General features: G+C 33.8%; 1 protein-coding gene across 1 annotated transcript in view; it reads left to right on the plus strand.

Annotated features, from left to right (window-relative positions):
- The window catches only part of LOC124353782, a 179922-nt gene extending 160395 nt beyond the window's left edge, over positions 1-19527 (plus strand). The window contains exons 3-4 of the mRNA XM_046803779.1: positions 2204-2448; positions 19178-19527. Of these exons, the coding sequence (XP_046659735.1) occupies positions 2204-2448; positions 19178-19301 (369 nt within the window). The 3' untranslated portion in view covers positions 19302-19527. The remainder of the gene's footprint in view (positions 1-2203; positions 2449-19177) is intronic.
- Positions 19528-24047: the final 4520 nt, after the last annotated feature.

Genomic DNA, 24047 nt, shown 5'->3' on the forward strand with positions numbered 1-24047 from the left:
CCTGCAGTTGCCGACAGAGGTGACCGAATCGATGCCAGAAAATGGCATACTGCAGTGGTAACGTTCTAGTAAAGTAACTGTTTGTGGGGGAGAGGAGATTTTTACTTTCTAAAATGACAACAGAGATATTCAAAATTGTAGATTTTATTGATAATGTTCATGGTTCGACTTAAAAAAGTTGATACATTTCTGTAAAGAGAGTAGGTGAAGACACACTTTTTCAGAGTTTATAAAACGTAAAAAGTGATATTAAGAAAATATCTCAAAATATTTACCTTTTTTATTTACACAAAGTTTTGTTACAAAAGACGCTGTGCCATTTTTGAATCATTACTATACACTATTAGTACAAATATTTTTTTAGTTTTACGAAATATATATAAAGAAACATAAAACGATTCGAAATATTTTCTACTATTGCATTTCAATTAAAATAAATGGTCTCGACTAGAAATTCGGATTATATAACAAAATCACACTAATATCCTTTTTAAGGTTATAAAGAATTACTCATTACGTAAAAAAAGTGGATCTTAGGTTTTATAATGATGTACAAAGTTTAATTTCTAACTCAACCAATACAATTATAACAATTGTAACTGGATACCCCTACCTAATAAGTAAAACTATTTATAAATAAAACCATTAAATCATTAATTCATGGTAAAAAACACATACATTATTTATTTTTAAACTATTCATGTGCACCAAGGATGATGTCATACTCACCACTTCATTACCTATAAGTTGTATCATTTTTGTAAACAAAATTGTACTAATATCTGTTATTTCACAAACTATCCTACATTTCCAGTTGTATAATTTTGTTTAATTCTTTAGACTTTTAGTCTAAAAAATACACGTGGAAAAACATTTACTCGTGTAACCAAGTGTCTTCAAGCCATATAAATATATTTCATTTGGTGCACTTTCATTTCGTAAAAATCTGTCACTGTTCACTGTCACAAAATGTAGTTTTAAATATTATGTCATAAAAATGTAAAATAGGTTTCTTTAGAAATTTAATTTGAGATCCATAGCATGAATTGATACTAAATCTAGAATTCCACTTAGACATTGTGTATTTTAAAACCTCAAACAAAATCTAAAATCTGTCTGCTTTTGCCATATTTTAATGTCAAATAAAGATTTTTAATACAAAAAAGGTTTTACTGACATGCTTGACAACCTTTTTAAAGATTTACTGGTTTAGAGCACTTTATAAAAATCATTGAACCCATACCACCCAGAATTTAATTATGTAATATTATCTGCAATTAATTGTGCTTCTAACTAACCAGTATAACGTTTAAATAAATGGAACGTACAAAGTACAAAGATGAACCTGCAGACAGACCTTGACTCAGCAAAAACCGAGGCCAAGAACCGCTGAAGCAGCTTTGTGCTGATGCAACATCAGCAGTTGGAACTTCCAGTCGTGGGAATGAGTGAGACATTGCTTCGTTACAGGATACTGAATGGAACTTTGTTGGTTACTTATCATATATAATATGGTAAAACTGTGCTAGTGAATTACAGCCATGTAAGATTCATAACTGACTTTTCGAAAATATTTTAATTTGTAATGTAACAGATGGAACTTTTTTTTACTAACACTGACATGGTTATCGGCAAGATACTGGATGATTTATGTAATATTTAGTAATAAATTACCGTATTTGTTTGTAAATAATTAGATACACGAATTTAAATTTCTGTTTCTGAGACGTAATAAGGACCATCAATGAATAATGAATTAGTTAAGAGAACTCATATAAACTGGTGTTATTTAATAGCATTGGGTTTATTACCTAATATAATGAAATAATGTGAAATATAACGTTATTAATAGCAAATTGCACAAGCATTTTGTGAATACTTAACAGTATACTATCTTAAATATTACGTAATCATTCAGAGTAAATTTTGTATAGTTATCACTATATACACTACGTTTTATTTTCAAATAGCCCATTACTTAGCAGGTTTTTGTTTTTGGTTATATTTTATATGTGTAATTCTCTCGACATCTTCTAAAATTTACTTTAAATACACGTTATAATTCAAGGTATTTTATTTAATTATTGACCACCATCTGGAAACCTAATAAAATTTTTTATATGAATGAAGAAAGATATTAACTCAAAAAATGAGTTATGAAATCCGGACTTTTAAACACTGAACTAGGCTTCTTTTTTTGCAGAAGGCGGGTTGCCAAATTGGGAGAGGCTGCGGGCCGACTTGCTTTCTCGAAAGGGGCAGAGTTCCGCCCAGGTCCGTACATATGCAAACTACCCGATACTCTTTGTATCCTGCACTTAACATAACCTATCCTAACCCTGCCTCGCGGTTCCCACACAGAATTAACATCACTATACCTGTGGTTGTTTGCATATTTACGCCTTCCCTGGACTGTAGAGGACAGCTCTCATGCGATTTGCATCTCAGGTAACTGGCATTCTGTGAGAAATTATTTGGGTCACAATTAAAACTATCGGGCCTTACCGGGTCCTGAGGGTGAATATGTTTCTCACGTTGTGAAGGTAGGGTTGATAGAAATGCATGTGAATGGCTATACTACTGTCTGATGGACTATCGTTATCTTCTACAATTTCGTCTCGAATCGATTACAAAATTATCCAAAATAACCCCTATAGATTTCTCGTGGAGAAAAACATTTTTTTTTTTTTATTTCTTCACGGAAGAAGGCATTGGAATTGAAACATTTAAAAACAAAGATGAAGGGACTAAGCAGTTGTTTTAGATCGTCTAGTAAGGCAGAATTTTAAATTTTCGTTTTTTTTACATTTTAATATTCTAGGTTATTTTCTGAAGAGATTGTTGGAAGAATAATTAAAATCCGATGTAGGAAAGTATTTTAAACCTATGTTGTACAGGTTACAGTCTGCGATTTCCAGAAATTAAACTTTTTCCCCACGTATGTACCTTTTTCTCTGGAACTACTAGTAAGATTAGGATGAAAAAATTACAATTGTACTTTAAACTAGTACTCACAATATAAGCGCAAGACATTTAAAAATATATATATAGTTGTGTCAGAAATATATATTTGGAATTTTAAAATACACATTTAAAAAATTTTTCCCGCTCTAACTGTTAACGAATGCCCATATAATATTGTCCTCATATTTGATTATGATAGGCCAAGAGGTTCCTGAGGAAAAGGTACACAAAGTTTCATAAATAAGCATTAAAAGTATAGGCCGTACCGAACACTCATAGAAGTTACTCAATATGTTAAGATTATCTTTTATAATAACTGTTATAATGCTGTATCACATTGATACTATGCGGCTTTGAGCAAAGGAATTTTAATTTATAAGACAGTTATTTCTATTGCTATTCGTAGGTATAACAGTATGATCGATAAAACATGACACACAGACTGAGCACATCATAATAATCATAGCACTATCTTCCTCAACACTATAGGAAGGAACAATGGAGTAACACATCATAGCTGCAACAAGCCATCACGACTTCCTTGGCAATAAACTATATTGACAATAAGGCAGCAATTGTATAAAAGTACAGATCCTCAAACTGGGCTCCCACGGCTATGAAAATGAAAATAATGCATAACTAAATCCAATACTATACAATTGTCTTCCGTAAGGGGAGACATTAATATTGGAATGTATTTGTGGGGAATAATTGGTTCTGTTGGGTTGGCAACTGGAGTTATTATCTGCCCAAAGTTCCTCACGCAAGTCAAGCTGTTCCCGTACTTTATGTTCCCGTCGCCGAATAAATATCCCGGTTATTTTAAAGCCGAGTAAGTCATTCCCCACGGTTCCCACCGAAACTGGCCAGATGTTCTCGTTTTGTTGGTTTCTTCCGTTCAAATGAATTTCTTTTCTGGCTATGCCTAGTTCTTTTTAGGTGACCAACAGCTGAGGCAGAGATTCAACTCATGATAATTGTAGTAAAAACATCGAAGTATTTTAATTGGTGTTTGTAAGGAAAATGCAGGTTTTATTTATATCTTATTTAAACTCAAGACTAAAAAACTTCGATAAGTAAAAAAATTATCTGCTAACAACAGACCTCTAGCAGATTATCAGTGTTTGTTATGATGTGAAGTACGATAAACCGTTGTTTAGTTTTTATAATCTAGGACAAATACGTTGCTTATTGACGATTTCCATGAGTGTTTATCATTCTTTTCTCGTGATAGCCACATTCTATTATATTTATTTTGCTTTATATTATCACAGTATTGTTAATTTTTAATCTAAATAATTTTGCGACTATGTTAATTTTAAATTTGAACCCAGATGTTCGTTATTTTATTTATATATTGAATCTGTTATATACGAGTATATTTTGAAACATTACTTTTACTTAAGATACTATACTACTTTACTTAGCTAATAATGCATAACAGTCTTGTTTATATTTAAATATAAAAAAGTGTGTTAACAGCTCATACAGTAGATGTATTGTTGTAAAATTTATACCAACGTCATGAACAAATAATATTAATACAAACTCTAATCAATTTAAGTTACACCAATACACTCACAATGGAACATCTTCTTAATCAACCTAAACAGCACCGCCAACCTCGTTCTTCTAAACCTCAAGTGTTGGGAGCTGCAAAAGTTTTTAGCAGCTTTCTGGAACAGAATTTAAATACAACAAATGTTGATATTGCAAGTCCAATCTCAAAAACACTTTTAAGGTCGAAATATATTAACATCATTTTTAGAGAATGAATTATTTACAATTTTTCAATTCATTCAAGTGATCAATTACCGTATTCTCGTCATGACTGCTATAGACAACGTTAACGTAATACGTAACGTACGTACGTACGTACGTTAGTAATAATTTAATGTTTTAAAAGTGTCAAAAGATTTTAATAACCAACCCAAACATTCTTTGACATTGTTATGAACATTTTAGATCGCCCGGTGTATTTATAGTGTGGAAACAGGTTGGGAATAAATTTTCCTCGTCGGATTTTATTGTTCAGCGACACCAGTGAAGATGCTAACGACTGTTCCCATCACGTTATCATGCCACTCACTAATCGACTGCAGGAATCGATAGCTCCAAATCGATTTCCAATACTCGTTATCGATTCCGGTCGTTTCTCCTCGACTCGACGACTGGTCTGGACGTCTCGCCCCGCCTTCAGTCAGAGAGTGTCAGGATGCGCTAAGATGTAGAATATAAAGTACGACGAGATGTGTTATCCCTAATGTAGGTCCCTGATGGCCCCCCACTCCACCCCTCCTACACACCATCACTTCCACCCTCACAAATGTAGATATGGCGCCGTAATGACATTTCTTATTTACACCCTCCCAGAATATTCGATATCTGAGTACCTACCTCTGAGTTTTCAAACGTCTTGGTTTTATTTATTTATTTTATCTTTTATAAGTCAAGGAATTCTCATCATTTCCAAAAGATTTGAGCCTTTTCAAAGATGCCATAAAATTCCACGTACGACACTAATCAATTATGAATTTAATTTCCTAGTGAAGCAAAGATCACAAATTTTTAATAGGCAGTACAAAAAGTTACGTTTTTACCCTTATTCCTTACTAATTAAACAGTAGGTGATCTTCCTGGTCAATAATACTTACGGGGAACAATACTGCTATAATTTATGACTAAATATGTACACTATTATAAACTGAAACAAATAATATTTTATTTTAAAACTTATATTCCAAAAATTGACTCAAAATACGTAACTGTGTTTATAAGAAAGTAATATTTAATAAAAAAACTGAATGTTTTAGTCCTTGCCCACTATATTTGGCATTTAACTAAAATTTGACGAAATGTAGCTAAACATGTACGTGTATTACGTACCCTTTGAGGAAAGATAACTTCAGTTTCTAAGAACACTCCTTAATCATTATAAAATATGACAAACTATAGTTTGCTGATATTAAAAATTACTTTCTTTTTCTTTAATATCGGTCTGTCATAACTGTTTATCTTTTATAGTGTGCTAATGCTAAATACAAACCAAACAGAAAGTTTAAACTCCAAAAAGTTCGAATCACGTATAAAAATGTAGAAAGTTTCAGTGATGTTATTTTCAACCAAGTTTTGTCTTAAGGATATCTACGTAGAGAAGGCCAAAATGGGTTTAGTAAAAGCAGAGATATCCTCTAATAGGGGACGAGAAGCAAGGATATCGGTCATCTCAGGTTGTTACTGATTGATACACTCGAAATGCACAATCAAAATATAAATCATCTTTGAGCTCACTTAGGCGCCTTCTGGTGGCGAATTCTAGTTTCTCGGTTGATGGGCTCATTGAAAGTCAGTCACTGGGACAGCTAATTGGCATTGGCGCAAGATCAACAATTTCGCGCATGATGTCATGCATGAACTGGCACACGTGATGCTGTATTTAAAACCGTATAATTATTATGTACTTTTCATTAACTTTGATACTGAAAGTTGTTGCAAATTCCAGTGCTTCACTCCTCTTGAACTTAAACGTTGTAATAAGAGTAAAATCGAACACCTCATGACGTGTGGTCTCTATCAAAAGCAATATTTTCACTACCGACTTGGGCAGTGAGGAATTCTAAAGACATTACTGTATTTTAGTTGAAGTGATGAAATGTTTATTACATTATTTCACGACAGGATCTGTTAGTTAGTTATTTGTCAGTGCGCGCAATGTTAGTACCGAACCTAGGCTCGAACCCGAATCCTTAGGATTAATAGCTGATTTACTAACACAGGCTAGGATTAATTCAATGATTAGAAGAATAATCAAGTATTGCTATATCAAACGTACTAACTGATAAGTGTCGCTGTATCAAACGTACTAACTGATAAGTGTCGCTATATCAAACGTACTAACTGATAAGTGTCGCTGTATCAAACGTACTAACTGTTAAGTTTCGCTGTATCAAACGTACTAACTGATAAGTGTCGCTATATCAAACGTACTAACTGATAAGTGTCGCTATATCAAACGTGCTAACTGATAAGTGTCGCTATATCAAACGTACTAACTGATAAGTGTCGCTGTATCAAACGTACTAACTGTTAAGTTTCGCTGTATCAAACGTACTAACTGATAAGTTTCGCTGTATCAAACGTACTAACTGATAAGTGTCGCTATATCAAACGTGTTAACTGATAAGTGTCGCTGTATAAACGTACTAACTGATAAGTGTCGCTATATCAAACGTGCTAACTGATAAGTGTCGCTGTATCAAACGTACTAACTAATAAGTTTCGCTGTATCAAACGTGCTAACTGATAAGTGTCGCTATATCAAACGTGCTAACTGATAAGTGTCGCTGTATCAAACGTACTAACTGATAAATGTCGCTATATCAAACGTACTAACTGATAAGTGTCGCTGTATCAAACGTACTAACTGATAAGTGTTGCTGTATCAAACGTACTAACTGATAAGTGTCGCTATATCAAACGTGCTAACTGAGAAGTCTCGCTATATCAAATGCACTATTTGATTAGTTGCTATATCAGACAAATAAAACGTCTTTTCTTGCTGTTTCTAAACGTCTTTCATAGTACTTTTTAAATGTTACTGATATTAAACGCACTGTTCGTGTTCTGTAATTAAACAAACAGTGAAGTTATTGCAACAGACATTGTTGTACTTATGTTATAACAAGATATTAATATCAATAGTAAACAAGCTGTCCCGACCAAGCTTCGTTTGATTATTATACGATTAATAGTATTGATAAATTACGCATTACTATTTATTGTATTAAATTTAAGTGTAATAAATAATAAGTAAGTAATATCAAAATTCCATATTGCTTACATATACATGAATTTTAACAAACAGGTATGAAAAAGGTTGATTCGTAGTATAGAGAATTATTTTCAAAATTATTAATAATAATTAAAAGATGTACACCTTATGTACCTTATGTATACCATTACATCGGTTTATTAACAGGTTGAGGTAGGTAAGTAGTTCCAGGGTCAAGGGTTTTGCACTACCCGAATGGCCCACGTATTGGAATTATCAGAAGTTGAGACAAAAGCAAAAAGAAGAAAAGAATTAAAAGCAATTTGGTCAATTTTAAGTTTGGAAATCAAAATAATTCATATAAAATGAAATGAAAAATTAAAAATGCCTTTATTAAAGAGGTGGAGTTAGAGCTATTAAGCCCTCTCTACCACTCAACCTCATATTGTATACAGCAAATTTAATATACAACAGTTTAATACAATTCTGGTAAATTATTAACTTATTCTTTAAATAGAAAAAACAAAAATAATATATTTTTTCCTAGGGTTTACTCTCACATTAGCAACTTTTCACGATACAAATACCTTATAATCGTGTACTACAACCTACCGATGACTATGAAAATCTCAGGTCATATACGTTTCGATGATTGAGGACTTATGCTAGAGTCGTTTCATAATTTACTCCTCCGCTGCGTAAAGTAGAGCTTTAAAGGCCGCGTTTGCTCAAATTACATCATTCCGCCCTCATCACATGTGAGAGTTCAATGATTTAAAATGGTCATTATCATGATTACCTCCCTCATACCTTCGTGAAACTCTTTTCCGTTTATTCAGCCCAATAAATGTACTAAATATACTTATGAGTATGAGTCTAGGGCTCACAATTAAAATCATGTACTCACAAAGAAATGGTTATCATTGATTGTTAACCAAGACACACACTGGAGGAGTGAAACTAAATTTATGTATTCCCGAAATGATTATATACTATAAAACACGTATTGCGCTTCATAGCCAAGCCGTGTTCGCTTGAACCCTGTTTTATAGTACAAATAATCTATGATCTGCGGACGATGAAATATTACTATATTCACAAACTAGAGTTGAGTGTTTAATGCCTGCACGTGGATTTTATGCTCTCTCTAGTCCAATCAGCTCACTCAAACATGGTACAGGCTTTGGTGATTTGTAAACAACACTACTACTACTGAGTAAGCCGTGTTTCTCCACAATGACTAATAACGTTTCTTTGTCAATTATGTCAACCACTGATTAATAACAAAGCAGTTTTGCTGTTGCAATTACATGGACGGCTATACAAGGAACTTTGGTGACAGACTGATAAGCAGCGGTTAAGATGTGGTAATTGCTCATGATTACAAGTAAAGTCAGCTGGTGTATTACTATCCTTGTATTCCTGTTACACGGTGCAATGCCCTTTGGCAATTGTGGCAAATCCACTATTTAATTTCGGTGGAAACTCACAACAGAAGAAGGTATTAAAATTAATTTTACTCGTCGTAATTCCCATGCTTAAAATATAAAATTAAACCGATCTCAGGTAGAACATAGTTTTGAATCCAAATTTTTTAAATTTTCTTTTGCTAACTTATTAGTTATAACAGAGACACGACGTTTCGATAGCCGATATCTGATCCCTTCTTCATGTGTAAAATCAATGTTAAATTCACTTTAGCGTATATTTGTGAAAAATAGGAAAATGTTAGTTTTGAATATTTAAAAATGTTGTAGAGAATATCAAAGGAGCAGCGTATTAAATTTTATTAGTCGGTATTCCATGGTTCAAAAAACTTACGGCAGTTGTGCCCTGTTATACTTTTAGATGTGTCTTAAACTCTTGTAATAATCGCTTCAGGATCATGATACTTATTTATAATTCTTTTAATTTCCGTTTATATGAGATGCCGGTCCTTTTTGTCTTATTTGGCCCTTACTCATTGGCCACTGACCTCGGCCTCTGGTGGTGATGGGGGGGGGGGGGGAATTCTACACAATAAGGAGGGAGTCGTTACAGTTCACAACGTCTAATCTAAATTGACAGTTGACGACTCGAATTGTTCATCTACTGATTCTAATTACTTAAACACTCTGTTTATTACCCACGTTAGTGGAATTTTCTGTTGACACGTAACCTTACCGTTACCAGCAGTAATTTTTGTCTCAATTCTGACTAGGAAATGACAAAATTTATTGTCACTCATTTTTTAGATTTCAGCAATGCATTCATGGCAGCATTGAAGAACCTAACTGTAATTGCGTCATGTATATGATTTTTTTTATGAATAAAATTGGTAAAAAAAAATGAAAAGTTGCATTATTTAATTTGCCTCGTTCTTCCTTCAAGTCTACATCAGAATTTTTAAAATTCGTCGTTAAAAAGAACAAACAATTTAATAGTGAGCGAGGAAATCATCTGATTGATAAACATTTTCCCCGTATATAAATACGTTTAAAAATATAAGAAAAGTTAAGTAATACTAACCGATTTTCAAATTAAACATTATTTTAATACATCCATTATAGTGATCCCCTTCATTTGCATAGCTTATTCAGAAAGTAAATTAGTTTTATTATCAATCTTAATCCGTACAAAACTTCTTTTTGATTAGATCAGATAATCAGTAATCAGGTAATCAGACAATCACAGGGTAATATTGAAGAGCCCAGAGGGAATCGTCAGATGGACAAAATCCGCAGCCAATTCGGAGTGTTCTTTTAACGCCTTTATCTCACAAATTCCAAATCCAATAATTCTCTTTTACTAATTTTGGCATCAATTTATATAATCCGTCTTAGCATATTAATACCAAGCTCCGCCACACTGTTTTCGTGCTCAGCAGTTTCTCTCTTTCGTAACAAACCCGATGCCCGATTGGCTGCTACCGAAACTAGTAAAGTATATCAGTCGATTCCTGAAAAAGAAATGGACTCTAGACTATATTTTGTTTGTAGCTTTTGAGCCGTTTCGTTGTAATCTAAATTGGAAATCATTCAATGGAAACCATTGAAGTCGTATTAAGTATACCCTAATAGTATCATCGCCCATTCATACAAAATGTAATGTATAATGAAAATGAAAGTTTTTCGTTCCTTTTTTATTTATTTTTATTTTCGTTTGAACTTCAAGCAAAGTTATTTGAAAAGAATTCTCTCCGTTGAATTCAGCCTTCGACATCCATTTATCAAATAATTAAAATAGTACTGAATTAGCTTTAAACATATATGTAAGTATTAGTACCATTTTTGTATACATGAACGGTTATTACGATAAATCACAGGTATTGACAATTTAATAAAACCCGCTAACATTTATAAATAAAAGTGTCATCATAGGTTTTTGATCAAAGATTTAGATTAGTAGTGGTTTTGTGTACAGACCCCACTGTATTTTAAAATATAAGTTAAATTTTGTACTATTACGCAATTTCAAATAGAAAGTCGCAATTATTATTGTTTTTTCATAACTTTAATTATTTGTACGTGAAATATTATTAAAGAATGTATTTTAGGTTTTATCACTTTCTAAAATAAATATTTTATTTAAAACGTATTAAACAGGAATATCTATTGCATCACTAAGTTGATTGGGTCTCGAGGAAGAACAAATTATATCAGCTGTCTGAAGATGTTAAAGGGCCTGAAAACAAACAGTATTGGATGTCAGTGAAAGGGCAAGGGAAGAGCTAAGGGCGCATCATTGCCGACTAATGGGAGATATGCCGACATGGCGACAGCGCTCATTACTTTAAGGGTTGTCGCCAAACAAACTAAGTAGAGGCGGTACTTTTACAGGCACGTTCGGCCTGTCGAGGACTGCAGAATCCCTTGTACGTCCCCATCAGAGCCTTGTTAGTCCCGGGCGTAATATTGCGTCTAAAAATAAAAATGTGGTTACTCATTTCGACACGGAAACGCCACTTTCCTTATTGATGTTCCTTATTCCGTCATGAAGTTTGGCAGGATAATAGATAACATTGGTTTAGCGCGACGTGACTTAACAATAGTCATACCAGGTTACTGACACTTAATATGGCCTCTGACGTCACTGGTATATATCGGTTACATAAATTTCCATACAGTATAGTACCGGTGTATTCCCTGTGCCACTTAAAAATTTGGTAAGCTCCTAACCGGAGAGCAAATATGTGTATTTTCGATAGAGGAATAGTGATACACATAATACAGACTCGATGCTGGTAAAATACAGTTGCTAATGCACATTACAGTATGTGACTGGAGATATAGGGTTGGTAGGGAATTTATTTGATAGAAAATGCTACTTTGTGAATGGCAAATTTGGGTTTATAGACAAATCGATGTGTGAACAATGCATATTTGTGGATCTATCTCCCAGAGTAGGATACCTAGGACATTATATGGATGAAAAATGCATATTTGTGGATAAATTTTATAGAGAATTCGATGGATGGATAATACAACCTTATGGATGGCAGAATAGGGTTTCTAGAAAGTCCAATGGATATACAATACACGTTTCTGGATGGATGATAGGGATACAAATTTCAATCGGTTCATGAAACCAGCAATCAACCAATCCATGTCCACTGTGCCATCTACTGAAGAAATAGTATTTCAAGAATCTCTTTGACACGGTCAACTACTTTCTAGAAAGTATTTTTCTAATAATTAACCATGGAACTGTCTAACAGTGATATTGTGTGTACCTCAATGATGGACTTGAATACAAATAATAATAACCCAAATAGTTTAGACAAAAGAAGTAAGTAAATATAAGTTTTATATAATTATAGATGAATTGGTAGAAAGAAAGTTTATTGTATAATGGTTTTAATGATGGGGAAGTTCAAAGATAAACATCAATGTAAATATAACTTTGATTATTTTAATATTAATTATTGTTTGTGTTATCTTATGGTTTTGATTATAATAATTTAGGATTCAGAGGGGAATTCACTTTTATGCTAGATGAAACTATCATAAGCTAGCCACGTAATTAATATCCCTTAATCATTCCTTACATCAAATCCCATTTAAACATTAGCCTACAGAAAGCACAACGAGTTTTGAAAAATCGTATTTTCGATGCCAAAACCAAAGGCTGAAAGCTAACAACATTTTCAAAATTATTTTCCCTCCGTCTTCTGTCTCTATTAAAAAGGAAAACATCTGTTCACAGATTTTAGGGTAGTAACGTTGAAAGACAAAGGAGTTTTGTGCCCAACATTAACATAGCCATCACTGATCTGTTCACATTACCTTTCTACAACCCTCTGTAATTCGAGCAAGTCGGGCAGGCCCGTGGGGAGGGGAAATGTCCGATCATCGGCCCCGGGCGTAAGTGTAACACTGACGCCGGAAAAAACCGGCGAAAAAAACTGCTGAAAAACTAGACTCGGTGAAATTCATATAAGGGCTGTGGAGAGGAGCGGCGCGGGGGGAGGCCCAGGCGAGGGGCAGAGGGTGTTTAATACTCATCGGAAACAAAGGCGGGTGAAACAAAAGAAGGCGGATCGCTGGAATACTGAGAGTGCATTCTGTGCCGAGCAAAGGGTAGAAAATATGGAGGAGAAAAAAACCGAAGAAAAAACATCACCATGAAAGGGGTTTTGTCGAACAGGCGACACCTCTCTGCTCACAATTATGCTTGGCTATTGATAATTTACCCTTTGTTCTTTGCTCTATGCAAACCAGTTTTTTAGCTGCTTTTTCGTCAGTTTTGTGATTAGGCCCGCTAGGGGCTGTATTGTTTCCATTTCCCGGGGACTGCTACGTGTGACTCCCAGCACATGGCTTTTTAAGTCCCAGCAGACGCGAGAACAGCGGCACGGTGTGAACCTTGCCACTTCCGTTGATTAAAACCAGAGCTGACTCATTATTTAACTCTTTGTCACATTACTGTTAAAATTACTCATCAAATTAAAATTAATCCAATCAGGGAATTAAAATGAATCGCAAGAAAACTTCTCTAGTGATTAAATCTCTTATAGTAATCGTTTGAATCCCGAATGTAATCTTAAATCATTAATTTTAGTGTAGGCCTAATGCTTATATTGATTGTTAACATTTTGTAATTGAATGAAATTTAAATATTTTAAATAAGTTTTAAATATAGGTAAACGATCTGATTATGGAATTGAACCTTGTTTTGAATAATTTAATTGCGCTTATGGTGATAATAGTGTTTAAGATTGTCAGTATTGAAATGCAATATTTATGAATTGACAATTACATCAGTACAAAGTTGCAAGGATACTGCACAACTATAAATTGGGTCTTGATAATTGCTTAAACTCGTTTGTAATGATGAAATAAATTGGTGAAATGGATGTAACTTAGAAGATTCAACACATCCAAGGCATCACTGCAATTCTTAAAATACAGGAAATCCTATTCCAAAACACCCAAAGTGGATTACTTGGATTAAAGAATTACAAAAGTAGAAATATAAATTGGTTTATTTATGGATATTTGAAGAAACGTTTCATAAGAATATGAAGGTAAAAAGGGGTTTGTTGCTAAAATAGCCTACTATATATTATTATCAGTTTTACAGTGACAACCAAAATTGGAAGACAAGTTGGGTAAGGATATAAAGAGGAATAAAGATCATCACCGAACAGGATAGAAATGGATAAATTTGTACACCATGAAAAGGTTATGTTATTAACTATTATTATCAGTTTTCTTTTTTGCTTGGAAATAACACAGCTCAGATTATTCTGTGTGTTATTTACACAGATATCTGTGCATTTGTTTTCTGTGCATCGATTCTTTTCACCACTGTCTCCTTTATTAATATCAAGCATATATACGAGTACATGCATCGCATTAATGTAAAGATGTAATTTTTACAGTTTTCAATCAAAAAGATTTTTGTGAGGTTAAATTTAAGATCTTATAAAATACTGAATTACTAAAATTATGACTTTTAATATTTTTTGTAAAAGTTTAGTTAATTTTGTAAGGTCATTGAGCGTAACACATAATATTCCATTTTATGAACTGGTATCAATAAGAATGAGTTAATCCTACAATGTTTTATGGATTCACCAAATACTCCTATAAATGCGTACAATTCTTCATGGAATGACAAAAAGTATTTTATGTTTCTTGACTTTTGGAAACTTATACCTGTGACTGTGAATTTTTTTATTTTTAAAAATATATCCAGTCGGAACATTAATTGGGCTAACTTCTTTCTAACTTCTTAGACCTAACTTCGCCTGGTAAAATAAGACATTCTTTACTTTTACTTTTACTTTTAATTGCAGTTGTGCACCTGATTTAGATGAAAGGTTCATATTATCTTTTACAAATAATATTCTAAACATAAGGACATCAAAAATGAGCAATGTAAACATTAAACATACCAGAACGTCGCCAAACAAATCTAAATAGTTCATAAGGGTTAATCATATGCTATAACTTTAACACCCAATTTTTCTACTAAAGTAAAAAATTATTTAACTGTAATAAAATTATTGGTAGACATTGTCACATGCGCTGTTTTAAATCTGTTTTCCTTTATAACAGAGCAATTGCTTCCGAGAATATCAACATGGGTCAATCCAAGATAACATTTCCGAGAATTGCCAACAACTCAAGTTAACAAACGTGAATATAAAAAAATCATATCTTAGTCAAGTTATGAGTTATATTCTGAACCTCTTCCTACTTCCAATTATTAACTGTTAACTTGGCCTCCCCATACACCTCTTTATCTCGAACTTGGGTTATCTGCATCTCATCATAACCTATTCAATTACGCTGGCAAATACCTCCATTCTCCTTCCAGTCCTTTAGACGCAACTTTCTAAGTCAAAGGTCATATGTTCAATAAGAACGCTGAGACTGTACTCTATCAAGTTGGCCTGTTAGACTATAGAGCAGGGCTCCATGACAGGCACATGAGGCCATCAGCTTGCGCTATCTCCCAGTGTGACACTGTAATTAATAACTCAGGATGAGTTGCAGGAGCTGCAATACCCGCCTTATACTCGAACACTGACCCTGCTCCAGACACTCATCGAGATAGACTTCCAGCTCCAGCTTCCCACTCCAGTGCTGGTGGAAAAAGATGGAACGTGAGAATTGCCTTAGTATGTTTTCCCTTTGAAAATGTAGCTATTGCGGTTGGATATCCAATCCTGGAAGGATGAAACGTGGACTGATCCAAGTCTCTAATGTTTTGGTATATATATTGTGAAATAAGTTTATGATGATTTATATATGATTTTTTTATAAAATATGATAAAATTTGAACATGCTATTGTGCTAATCAGTCACACAAATTTAGCAACAGTCATTCTTGGATTGACTTTGTCATATACTTTATGTGCAGTAAAATATCAGCCAAATTTACCGCCCGTCCCCATTGTGTAATAAAAATTCCCTCCAAACAACCATTCAAAAACCGGCTTTTATAAATTATTTGTTGAAACCCACCAGGAAATTGTAACTTGTAAACGGTACTTTTGAAATTAGTAAAAACTATTCTTTATTTTAATTCAGTACAAAAATTAGTCGCCGCATTTTAAAAATTGAGTTAAACATTGCACCACCTGCATGCTAGTCTTGAATACTTTTTCATTAAAATAATTAAAAACTAGAAAAGATTTCATGCGGTTCTTATGTGAAAATTGTTGTGTTGTACGTACAAATAAGAGAGCTATGAGATCTGAGAATTTTGACAAAAACAGTTTTTTGAGCGGAGCGATTAAAACACGCGGTCAATAATTAACGTAACCACATTGATTTGTTGGTCTTGTTATTAAGCACAAATCTTGGCATTTTAATCTTTGCTGTACAGTTTACAAGATTCCTTCAGTATACACACAATTTGGATCACACTGTTTACTAAGTAAATGAGTATAACATCTTTAATTGTGTGTTCCAATCAACCTTCCAAATTGTACAAATCTTCCTAATATATTGAACGATATCATAACAACTCGATTCGTTCTGAGTAATCTGGATAATGACAATAACATCCCATTACGTTCTGAACTATCTTCGCCGATATTAGCGAAAACCTAAACCGTTTTGGATCGTCTGGGATGATGTCAATAACCTGAATCACACCCACATTAAGAGGATTTTATGTAGGTTTATTAAATAAAACTATTGTGTTTCAGAATAAATATTTTAGGTTGAGCTAACTTGTTTGATTTATTTAAACTTTCAGACCTTAATCTTAAATTATTGTTTAAAAGAATTTCGAGGAATCGGAAATTAAATTATTTTAAATAAGTAAAACAGAAATAGTGATTCATGCTGATGTACTTGTGGGTGACGGAGCAAAACCTAATTAAATATATGGTAAAAATATCTAGATACATTTACAACGTTATGAAAAAATAAAATGTTTGGTGGTCTTATCCCCTGTTTTACGCAATAATGAATTTTTGCAGTCACTGCTTAGCTTGCAACATGCACACACAAATACATTCATACTTTTTACCATTGCGCAAATTTATTACATATCCATAATTTAATAATAATACAAAACAAGACCTACTGTTGCAGGTAAAAACTTTTGCATTAGGTAAAACCACCTGTTGCTGATAAAAAATAATCCATGAGACTCTTATCAAAATTAAAATCGAGAGAGTCAATCAAGAGTGTTTTCAGTAAGCTTATTTTGGGCATTCCGTCCTGCCTTGTTAATATGATTTCATACTATAGATTCCGATGAAAATAGGTGTAGATTGGAGAAATCCTTAGTTATTTATGGTGCAAGAGGAAATGAACATGTTTGGATCTGAGCTAGTAGAGATAGTGCATGTTCAAATCCTGTCTGTGACCTTAGCACTTCTTATCAGAACCATTGACCTTGTATTATATTTATTCTCTTTTTTGCTCCGTTTGATAAGATCCTTAAACAAGTCAGTGGCCCATTAGGACGGGCAGAATAAGGATTAAAACGCAATCGGCCTATCCATAACAAAAAATAATTACCATAGAATACCCTCAACTGCGACTTAACTTGCAATTGCGTGTGAGACAGCATCAAACAGCTAACCAGTCAGAGCATTTTAAAGCATCATCTTGAGGACCGCACATCTCCATGTGCCTTCAATTTAATGAAATGCGTGTGCTTGCGGTGTTTTACTTTGTGAGCAGGCTTATGTTACGTCGCTGAGTAAAGTACAAAATATGGTATTTTGTAGTAGCCTTTCAGTTTGTGATGCAACAGCTTATAAATTCCACAACAAGTTACATGTTAAAACGTAACCATTTCCTTAGGTAAAGAAATACTAAGAGGGGTATGTTTTTATCCATTGTGTGATATACTTCAGGGTATGTTTTATGCTTAACTGCATTATATCAATACGAGAAGAGCACTGAAATAATGGGAAAAAATACTAAGAGGGGTATGTTTTTATCCATTGTGTGATATACTTCAGGGTATGTTTTATGCTTCACTGCATTATATCAATACGAGAAGAGCACTGAAATAATGGGAAAGAAATGCTAAGAGGGTTATGTTTTTATCCATTGTGTGATATACTTCAGGGTATGTTTTATGCTTCACTGCATTATATCAATACGAGAAGAGCACTGAAATAATGGGAAAGAAATGCTAAGAGGGTTATGTTTTTATCCATTGTGTGATATACTTCAGGGTATGTTTTATGCTTCACTGCATTATATCAATACGAGAAGAGCACTGAAATAATGGGAAAGAAATATTAAGAGGGGTATGTTTTTATCCATTTTGTGATATACTTCAGGGTATGTTTTATGCTTCACTGCATTATATCAATACGAGAAGAGCACTGAAATAATGGGAAAGAAATACTAAGAGGGGTATGTTTTTACCCATTGTGTGATATACTTCAGGGTATGTTTTATGCTTCACTGCATTATATCAATACGAGAAGCAAAGCAAAAGCTTGTACATAAATTCTCGAAGCTTTGGTCTTATTGGATATAGTTATAAATTAAAAACAAACACTCCAATAATATAATTTTTATCCTTCAGTATACTTTTATACTTGATATACTGCAGTTATGTGGGTCTGATGATGTGTTCCCTGAGTACATAAGGCCTCAAAGAAATAAAAAAGTATATTATTGGAGTGTTTGTTTTAAATTTATAAGCTTGTACATGTTTTTTTTCCTCTACAGACACCTAAAACATTCTGAAATGTTCTTGAAAACAGGCAAAAATGAAGCTCACTCATTGGTTTATGTTAGAAAAAATCATTTTAAATTCTTTTTGTAACATTTAAATTTTTACTGGCCTGAAAAATTTGGTCAAAAGTTTGTTCACTGTATTTCATATTTCCCAAACAACTCCCGTTAAGGTGGCTCAGGAGCTTTGTCACTCGTTCGATATAAGTAATATTTAATGACCTTAATTTATACAATACAAACGTCCTGAATAAGATATTGCTGAACGACTCGTATTTACAGATAATAACTTTTATAGCGGCCTACTCAGTCTTCCTACTGATGCCCCTCCTCCCCCGAAACGTAATGTATTCCCAATACACGGAGCGGGGCGGCGCAGCGTGTCGGTGGCAGACGAAGAGCGCAACGCACCTCCGTTATAAATGCGAATTTAACGACCCCCACCCCGTGATGGATGGTGAATCTCAGTCTGCAATTTGCCAGCTCCTGCATCTTGTATGGGGAACGCACCTCTCCATTTGTCTTCGCCAGGGTACACTTGCTTGCCGGATTCCTTGGATTCGCTTCGGAACTCTTCTTGGATTTACTAACTGAGTGAATATTAATTTGTTGATTCCTGTTCTGTATCCTCTAAATAATGAATGCTGCTGTTCACATTGTGGTTTTGATTGCAACGTGTCCCAATTATCTAAACGTTTGCAGTAACGGTGAAGTAGAATGAGATATTTTGCCACTACCACCACTACATCAAATACGTTACTTTTAGCTCCACAGGGATTTTGGCGCTGTTGGAAGAGATGAATTTTCATTGAAATGGCCAGCGTTACAGAGATAACGTAATGGCCATTAAAGGACTTCCACACATTCGGAACCACGTTGAATCCATGTAGGCCAAGTTCTAAGGCCAGTGGGTTGCACCTTTGAAGTTCGTGACTAAAACAAATCATTCACCAATAAGCTTCTTAATCCAAAAACTAGTACAAAAATTATCATAAAGTAATTTATAATATCATTGAGTAGTTCATTAATAATATAAACTTAAATAACCGTACTACAAAACCAGTCCTGATAAGGCTAAAAATGGTGTAGTAGGAGTTAGCAGAGTAGTTTAACCGGTTTGAAGTTGTATTTTAGAAATCAGATAACGGCTTAAAGTAATTATATCCTCCAGAATTTTGTATTTTAATTAGTAGGAGAACGCATAGTTTATGTAATTTATAAAATAAATTACTGTATTAATTTAATCTCGAAATTAAAAAAAAAAAGTTTTTATTTTGCTTTATAGGCTTTGTACTGCCACTCAAATTTTAAAAGCATACATCAAACCATAACTTTATTTATCGTTAAAGCATTATTTCAAAGTTAATAAATTTCTATATTTACCTATTGTTAGAAAAGAGATTTACGAAAAATTAAGACAACCTATATAACAGACTCAGAATTATAGTTCGTTTTTGATTTGCCCAGTAAAGTCACCCAGATAATACAGGCAAGGAACTATCGTTTTCCTTTCAATGGGACAAATTGAAACTAAATTTTCCTACAAAATTACCGTTTTAGTATTATGCTGATGTTAAGAGGGAATACTTGTAAGAACCAGGCACGCATGAGAGGTTCTGCTTTTAATGTGGGGCTAAAGCTTAAAACCCACTTAGGAGTTAGCAATTAGCCTCATACGCTGACTATAGTTCCGCTTATTAACGGGGGAAAACCGTTAGAACATGGAGGTTAGTATCATATATATAATAATATATACACTTGGAGCCGTTACATATATACGAAATAGGTTCCAAGTACATATGCTTCGAAATAAACACATATTTTATCCACGGCTGTGTGTGGGAAATGAGATCATACTTTAATGCAAATTTCATTGAAGTTGATAAATGTTATATAATATTGAATAATTACCGTAACCAGATCCTTATGTAACATTTTAATGGTTGCTTACTCACCGCCAACTAATTAGATTGTATAAACAAAACTAATAAAACACAATTGGTCCTTAATGAGATTGTAAATGCATGGATATTTAATTGTTTCCTTGTAACAGCGGAAACGCGATACGTAGCAACAACCGGTACATATAAATGAGAAGCATAACAACATTTCTTACAATGGCTTTATACGAGAAGTGCGCGTAACCAGGAAGTGAATATCTAAACTTGTGAATAAGCTTTATAGGTAATCATTGTCTTTTTCTGGTTAACTATCCAGTAAAGCTGAAATAGTTTATCGTATTTTACAGCAGATCTTTTCTAAGAAATCTAATTATTTTTTTATATAATGTCTTATTTCACTTGTGAAGTATTTTTTATAGTTTAGAAATGTCAGGTTATTTAAAATAATATTTGTTCTTAGGAAACCTCAAAAATGTTACTTTTAATCATGTTTTATACGGACACTGTTAGCATTTATATCCTTATTTTCAACAGTATTTCTTTGGGCATGATTATGACTCCTGATTCAAATGCCTTTATTTATACAAATACTCATACCACTCCTCTTAGAACAATTATTTTCCATGTCTTCAAAACAGACATGTTCAAAACAGAGCTGTGGCCAAAATGTTAAGAAAAATGTCAACCGACTGCTTTAACGTTTTTTGTTAGTGACGATGAGCTATACTATATTATTAGAGTCGATATAATATCATCTCTAGACATTTCCTAATGATATTTCTTGACCAACCAACTAAATTTTTCAAGTTGAATTTCTGAAGAGACTCTCCTGAAGTTTCTTAAAACAAACTTTTACAATATAAGCTGATAAGGTACAGTTGCAGCTTAATAGTATGCCGTTTTTTTAGAGCTAGTAAGCCAACCAGAGAACATAATTATTAAAGACGACTTTAGAAACACCTCTACTGGCCAGGGAAGGATTAGATTCGCTCATAGGTTAGCCATCCAAGAATTAGCGATGCCAGACGTTGCTTAACTCTAGTATCTTACGATAACAGCTGTATCCACTACACAGCTCCATTGACAGTCCGAGGTGCCCAAGCAGGTAATGAGACGGCTTGGAAACTTGCCGCACTATTGCGTCACTTATCCGCTGTATCTCATTAAATTGAGCATTTCTGTAATAATGGGTGTGACCTCAAGAAGGAATTCTTTCGTGAAATGAATGTTACATTGAAGCGAGGAATGTCGATACAACTGGCAAAACGTACAACAATAACATATCGCAATTAATTTAATTGTGTCATAGGTCAAGAATTTCAACTTGTCCAAGAAGATTATTGGTTCGTGTACCCTGTACCGTGATCCAAAGCATGGTTAAAACCCGCTGTTCCATCACTGTGATTTAATACATGACAAGAAAATGTCTAAAAATAACACAGAAGAATGTACTAGTCTGAAACGTGCATAATTGAGGAACGAGACCGCAACTTAAAAAAGTTTAATTGAATAAGATAGTTCCAAAGTCACAATAGTTTTACATTAAAATTTAGTCAAAGAAATTAGATTACTGAAAATACTATTATAGCATTGTATCTAATTGCCTGCCAGATACTCTAAACTATTAAAACACAGGCTATCACTAGAAGCTTACACTGCAGAATGTTAAGACTATTGCAAGAGTATAACAGCGCATGGTCTAATACATCGTCTTTACGCAAAACCTTAAAAAAGCAATACGTATCCAATAATATGACAAAGCCTTATATGAGCACAAAAATAAGTTACTATCACTCATCAACTCCGTAATGCCAGGAATATTCAACATCATCCACGAAATATCCTTTGGACAGCATAGTTTAACTCATATTTATAATCTGAGTCTCTATTCAGTACTCAAAATGATTAAAGCTTAAATTAAATGTGAGATATAAAACATTCGAAAAGAGCAATAGTCGTTGATAAATCAATCGAGCAATCCAAATAAAAAGCTTCAATTAAATACAGATTAAGCTTTCAGAAAATGTCAACTTACAATTAAGAGAACAAGATTCTAAACGCTAAGATTTCCCTTAAACCTACTGTCCTCAATTCCATTCGAAATAACGTAAAATGCCAGTCACACTGATGCGTCTTTTTGTTTTTTTACCGACGGTTATCCCGTTGTCACTACATAACATCAGCTGAACATTTACAATCGTGTCAAGATAGTAAGGGGAAATTAGCATTGCGCGCAACCAGTGGGTCATTAACGGTGACTCGCGGGTAGCAGTGATTAGTGACTGCCACCGACAGAGATAGCGGTGACATATCCTAGCTGCCTCTAGAATCTGATAGCAGGCGACTTATTAATCAGCGGCCATGATCTCGCCCCACACAATCACATTCAATTAACCTTTCTCAGCATTACTATTGATGGTTCACGAGGGCGCTGTGCGCAGCGAGCCGCGGTCAGATTATCAGCACACGTACATATACGTGATCGGCACATTCCACGGACGTGATCTAGTGTCTCCATGGAGGTGGGAAGCGGGTGTGGGCCGATGTGGTGAATGCTTGACGATCGGTGCTGTGGTTGTGGTTGTGTCACAATTAGAGAACAGACTGGTTGGTAGTGCGATTGCTACATATACTTTGCTTTTATTGAATCTTACTCACAGATTTATGTTCGATAGCCTTTTAAAGGCTCCCAGAAATAAATTTTGAACCCCAAGTATCAATTAGCTATGGTTCATATTAGTCCCTATTTGATATAAATTAATAGAGAAGTTGTTGCATTGAATAGATTATGATTGTATATTTATTAAATAAGATGTAGGACTAATTGATTTGAATACGTTGGAGGGTTATCGAATTACTTCCTAAACCTTATACATTGTGGTATATAAGCCAAAGTTATTAAAGGGATGTTTCATATAATAGTACAACTAAATTAATGTATTGAACGAAATAAACTGATCCAACTGGAACCTCTGTATACTTTCTGTTCATCAGTAGTATAACATAAATCCTAACTCCATTGAAAAGATTACGATTATATATTTATTAAATAAGACGTAGACTTGCTACAAAAAGACGTTGGAGGATTACCGATTTACATGCCGAACCTCTAAATACTTGCTGTTTATCAGGAGTATAAATATATATTTTAAGTCCTGAAATTTAAAGTCAAGGTTATAATGCTGATGGCATTTGGCTTTTTCTACTAACCGCTGGAACGGCAAATTAATTCTTTTGGAGGATGACCAAAATAAACCTCATTATGCT

This window comes from Homalodisca vitripennis, chromosome 2, assembly GCF_021130785.1.
Source record: "Homalodisca vitripennis isolate AUS2020 chromosome 2, UT_GWSS_2.1, whole genome shotgun sequence".
In the NCBI taxonomy this organism is placed as follows: Eukaryota; Metazoa; Arthropoda; class Insecta; order Hemiptera; family Cicadellidae; genus Homalodisca; species Homalodisca vitripennis.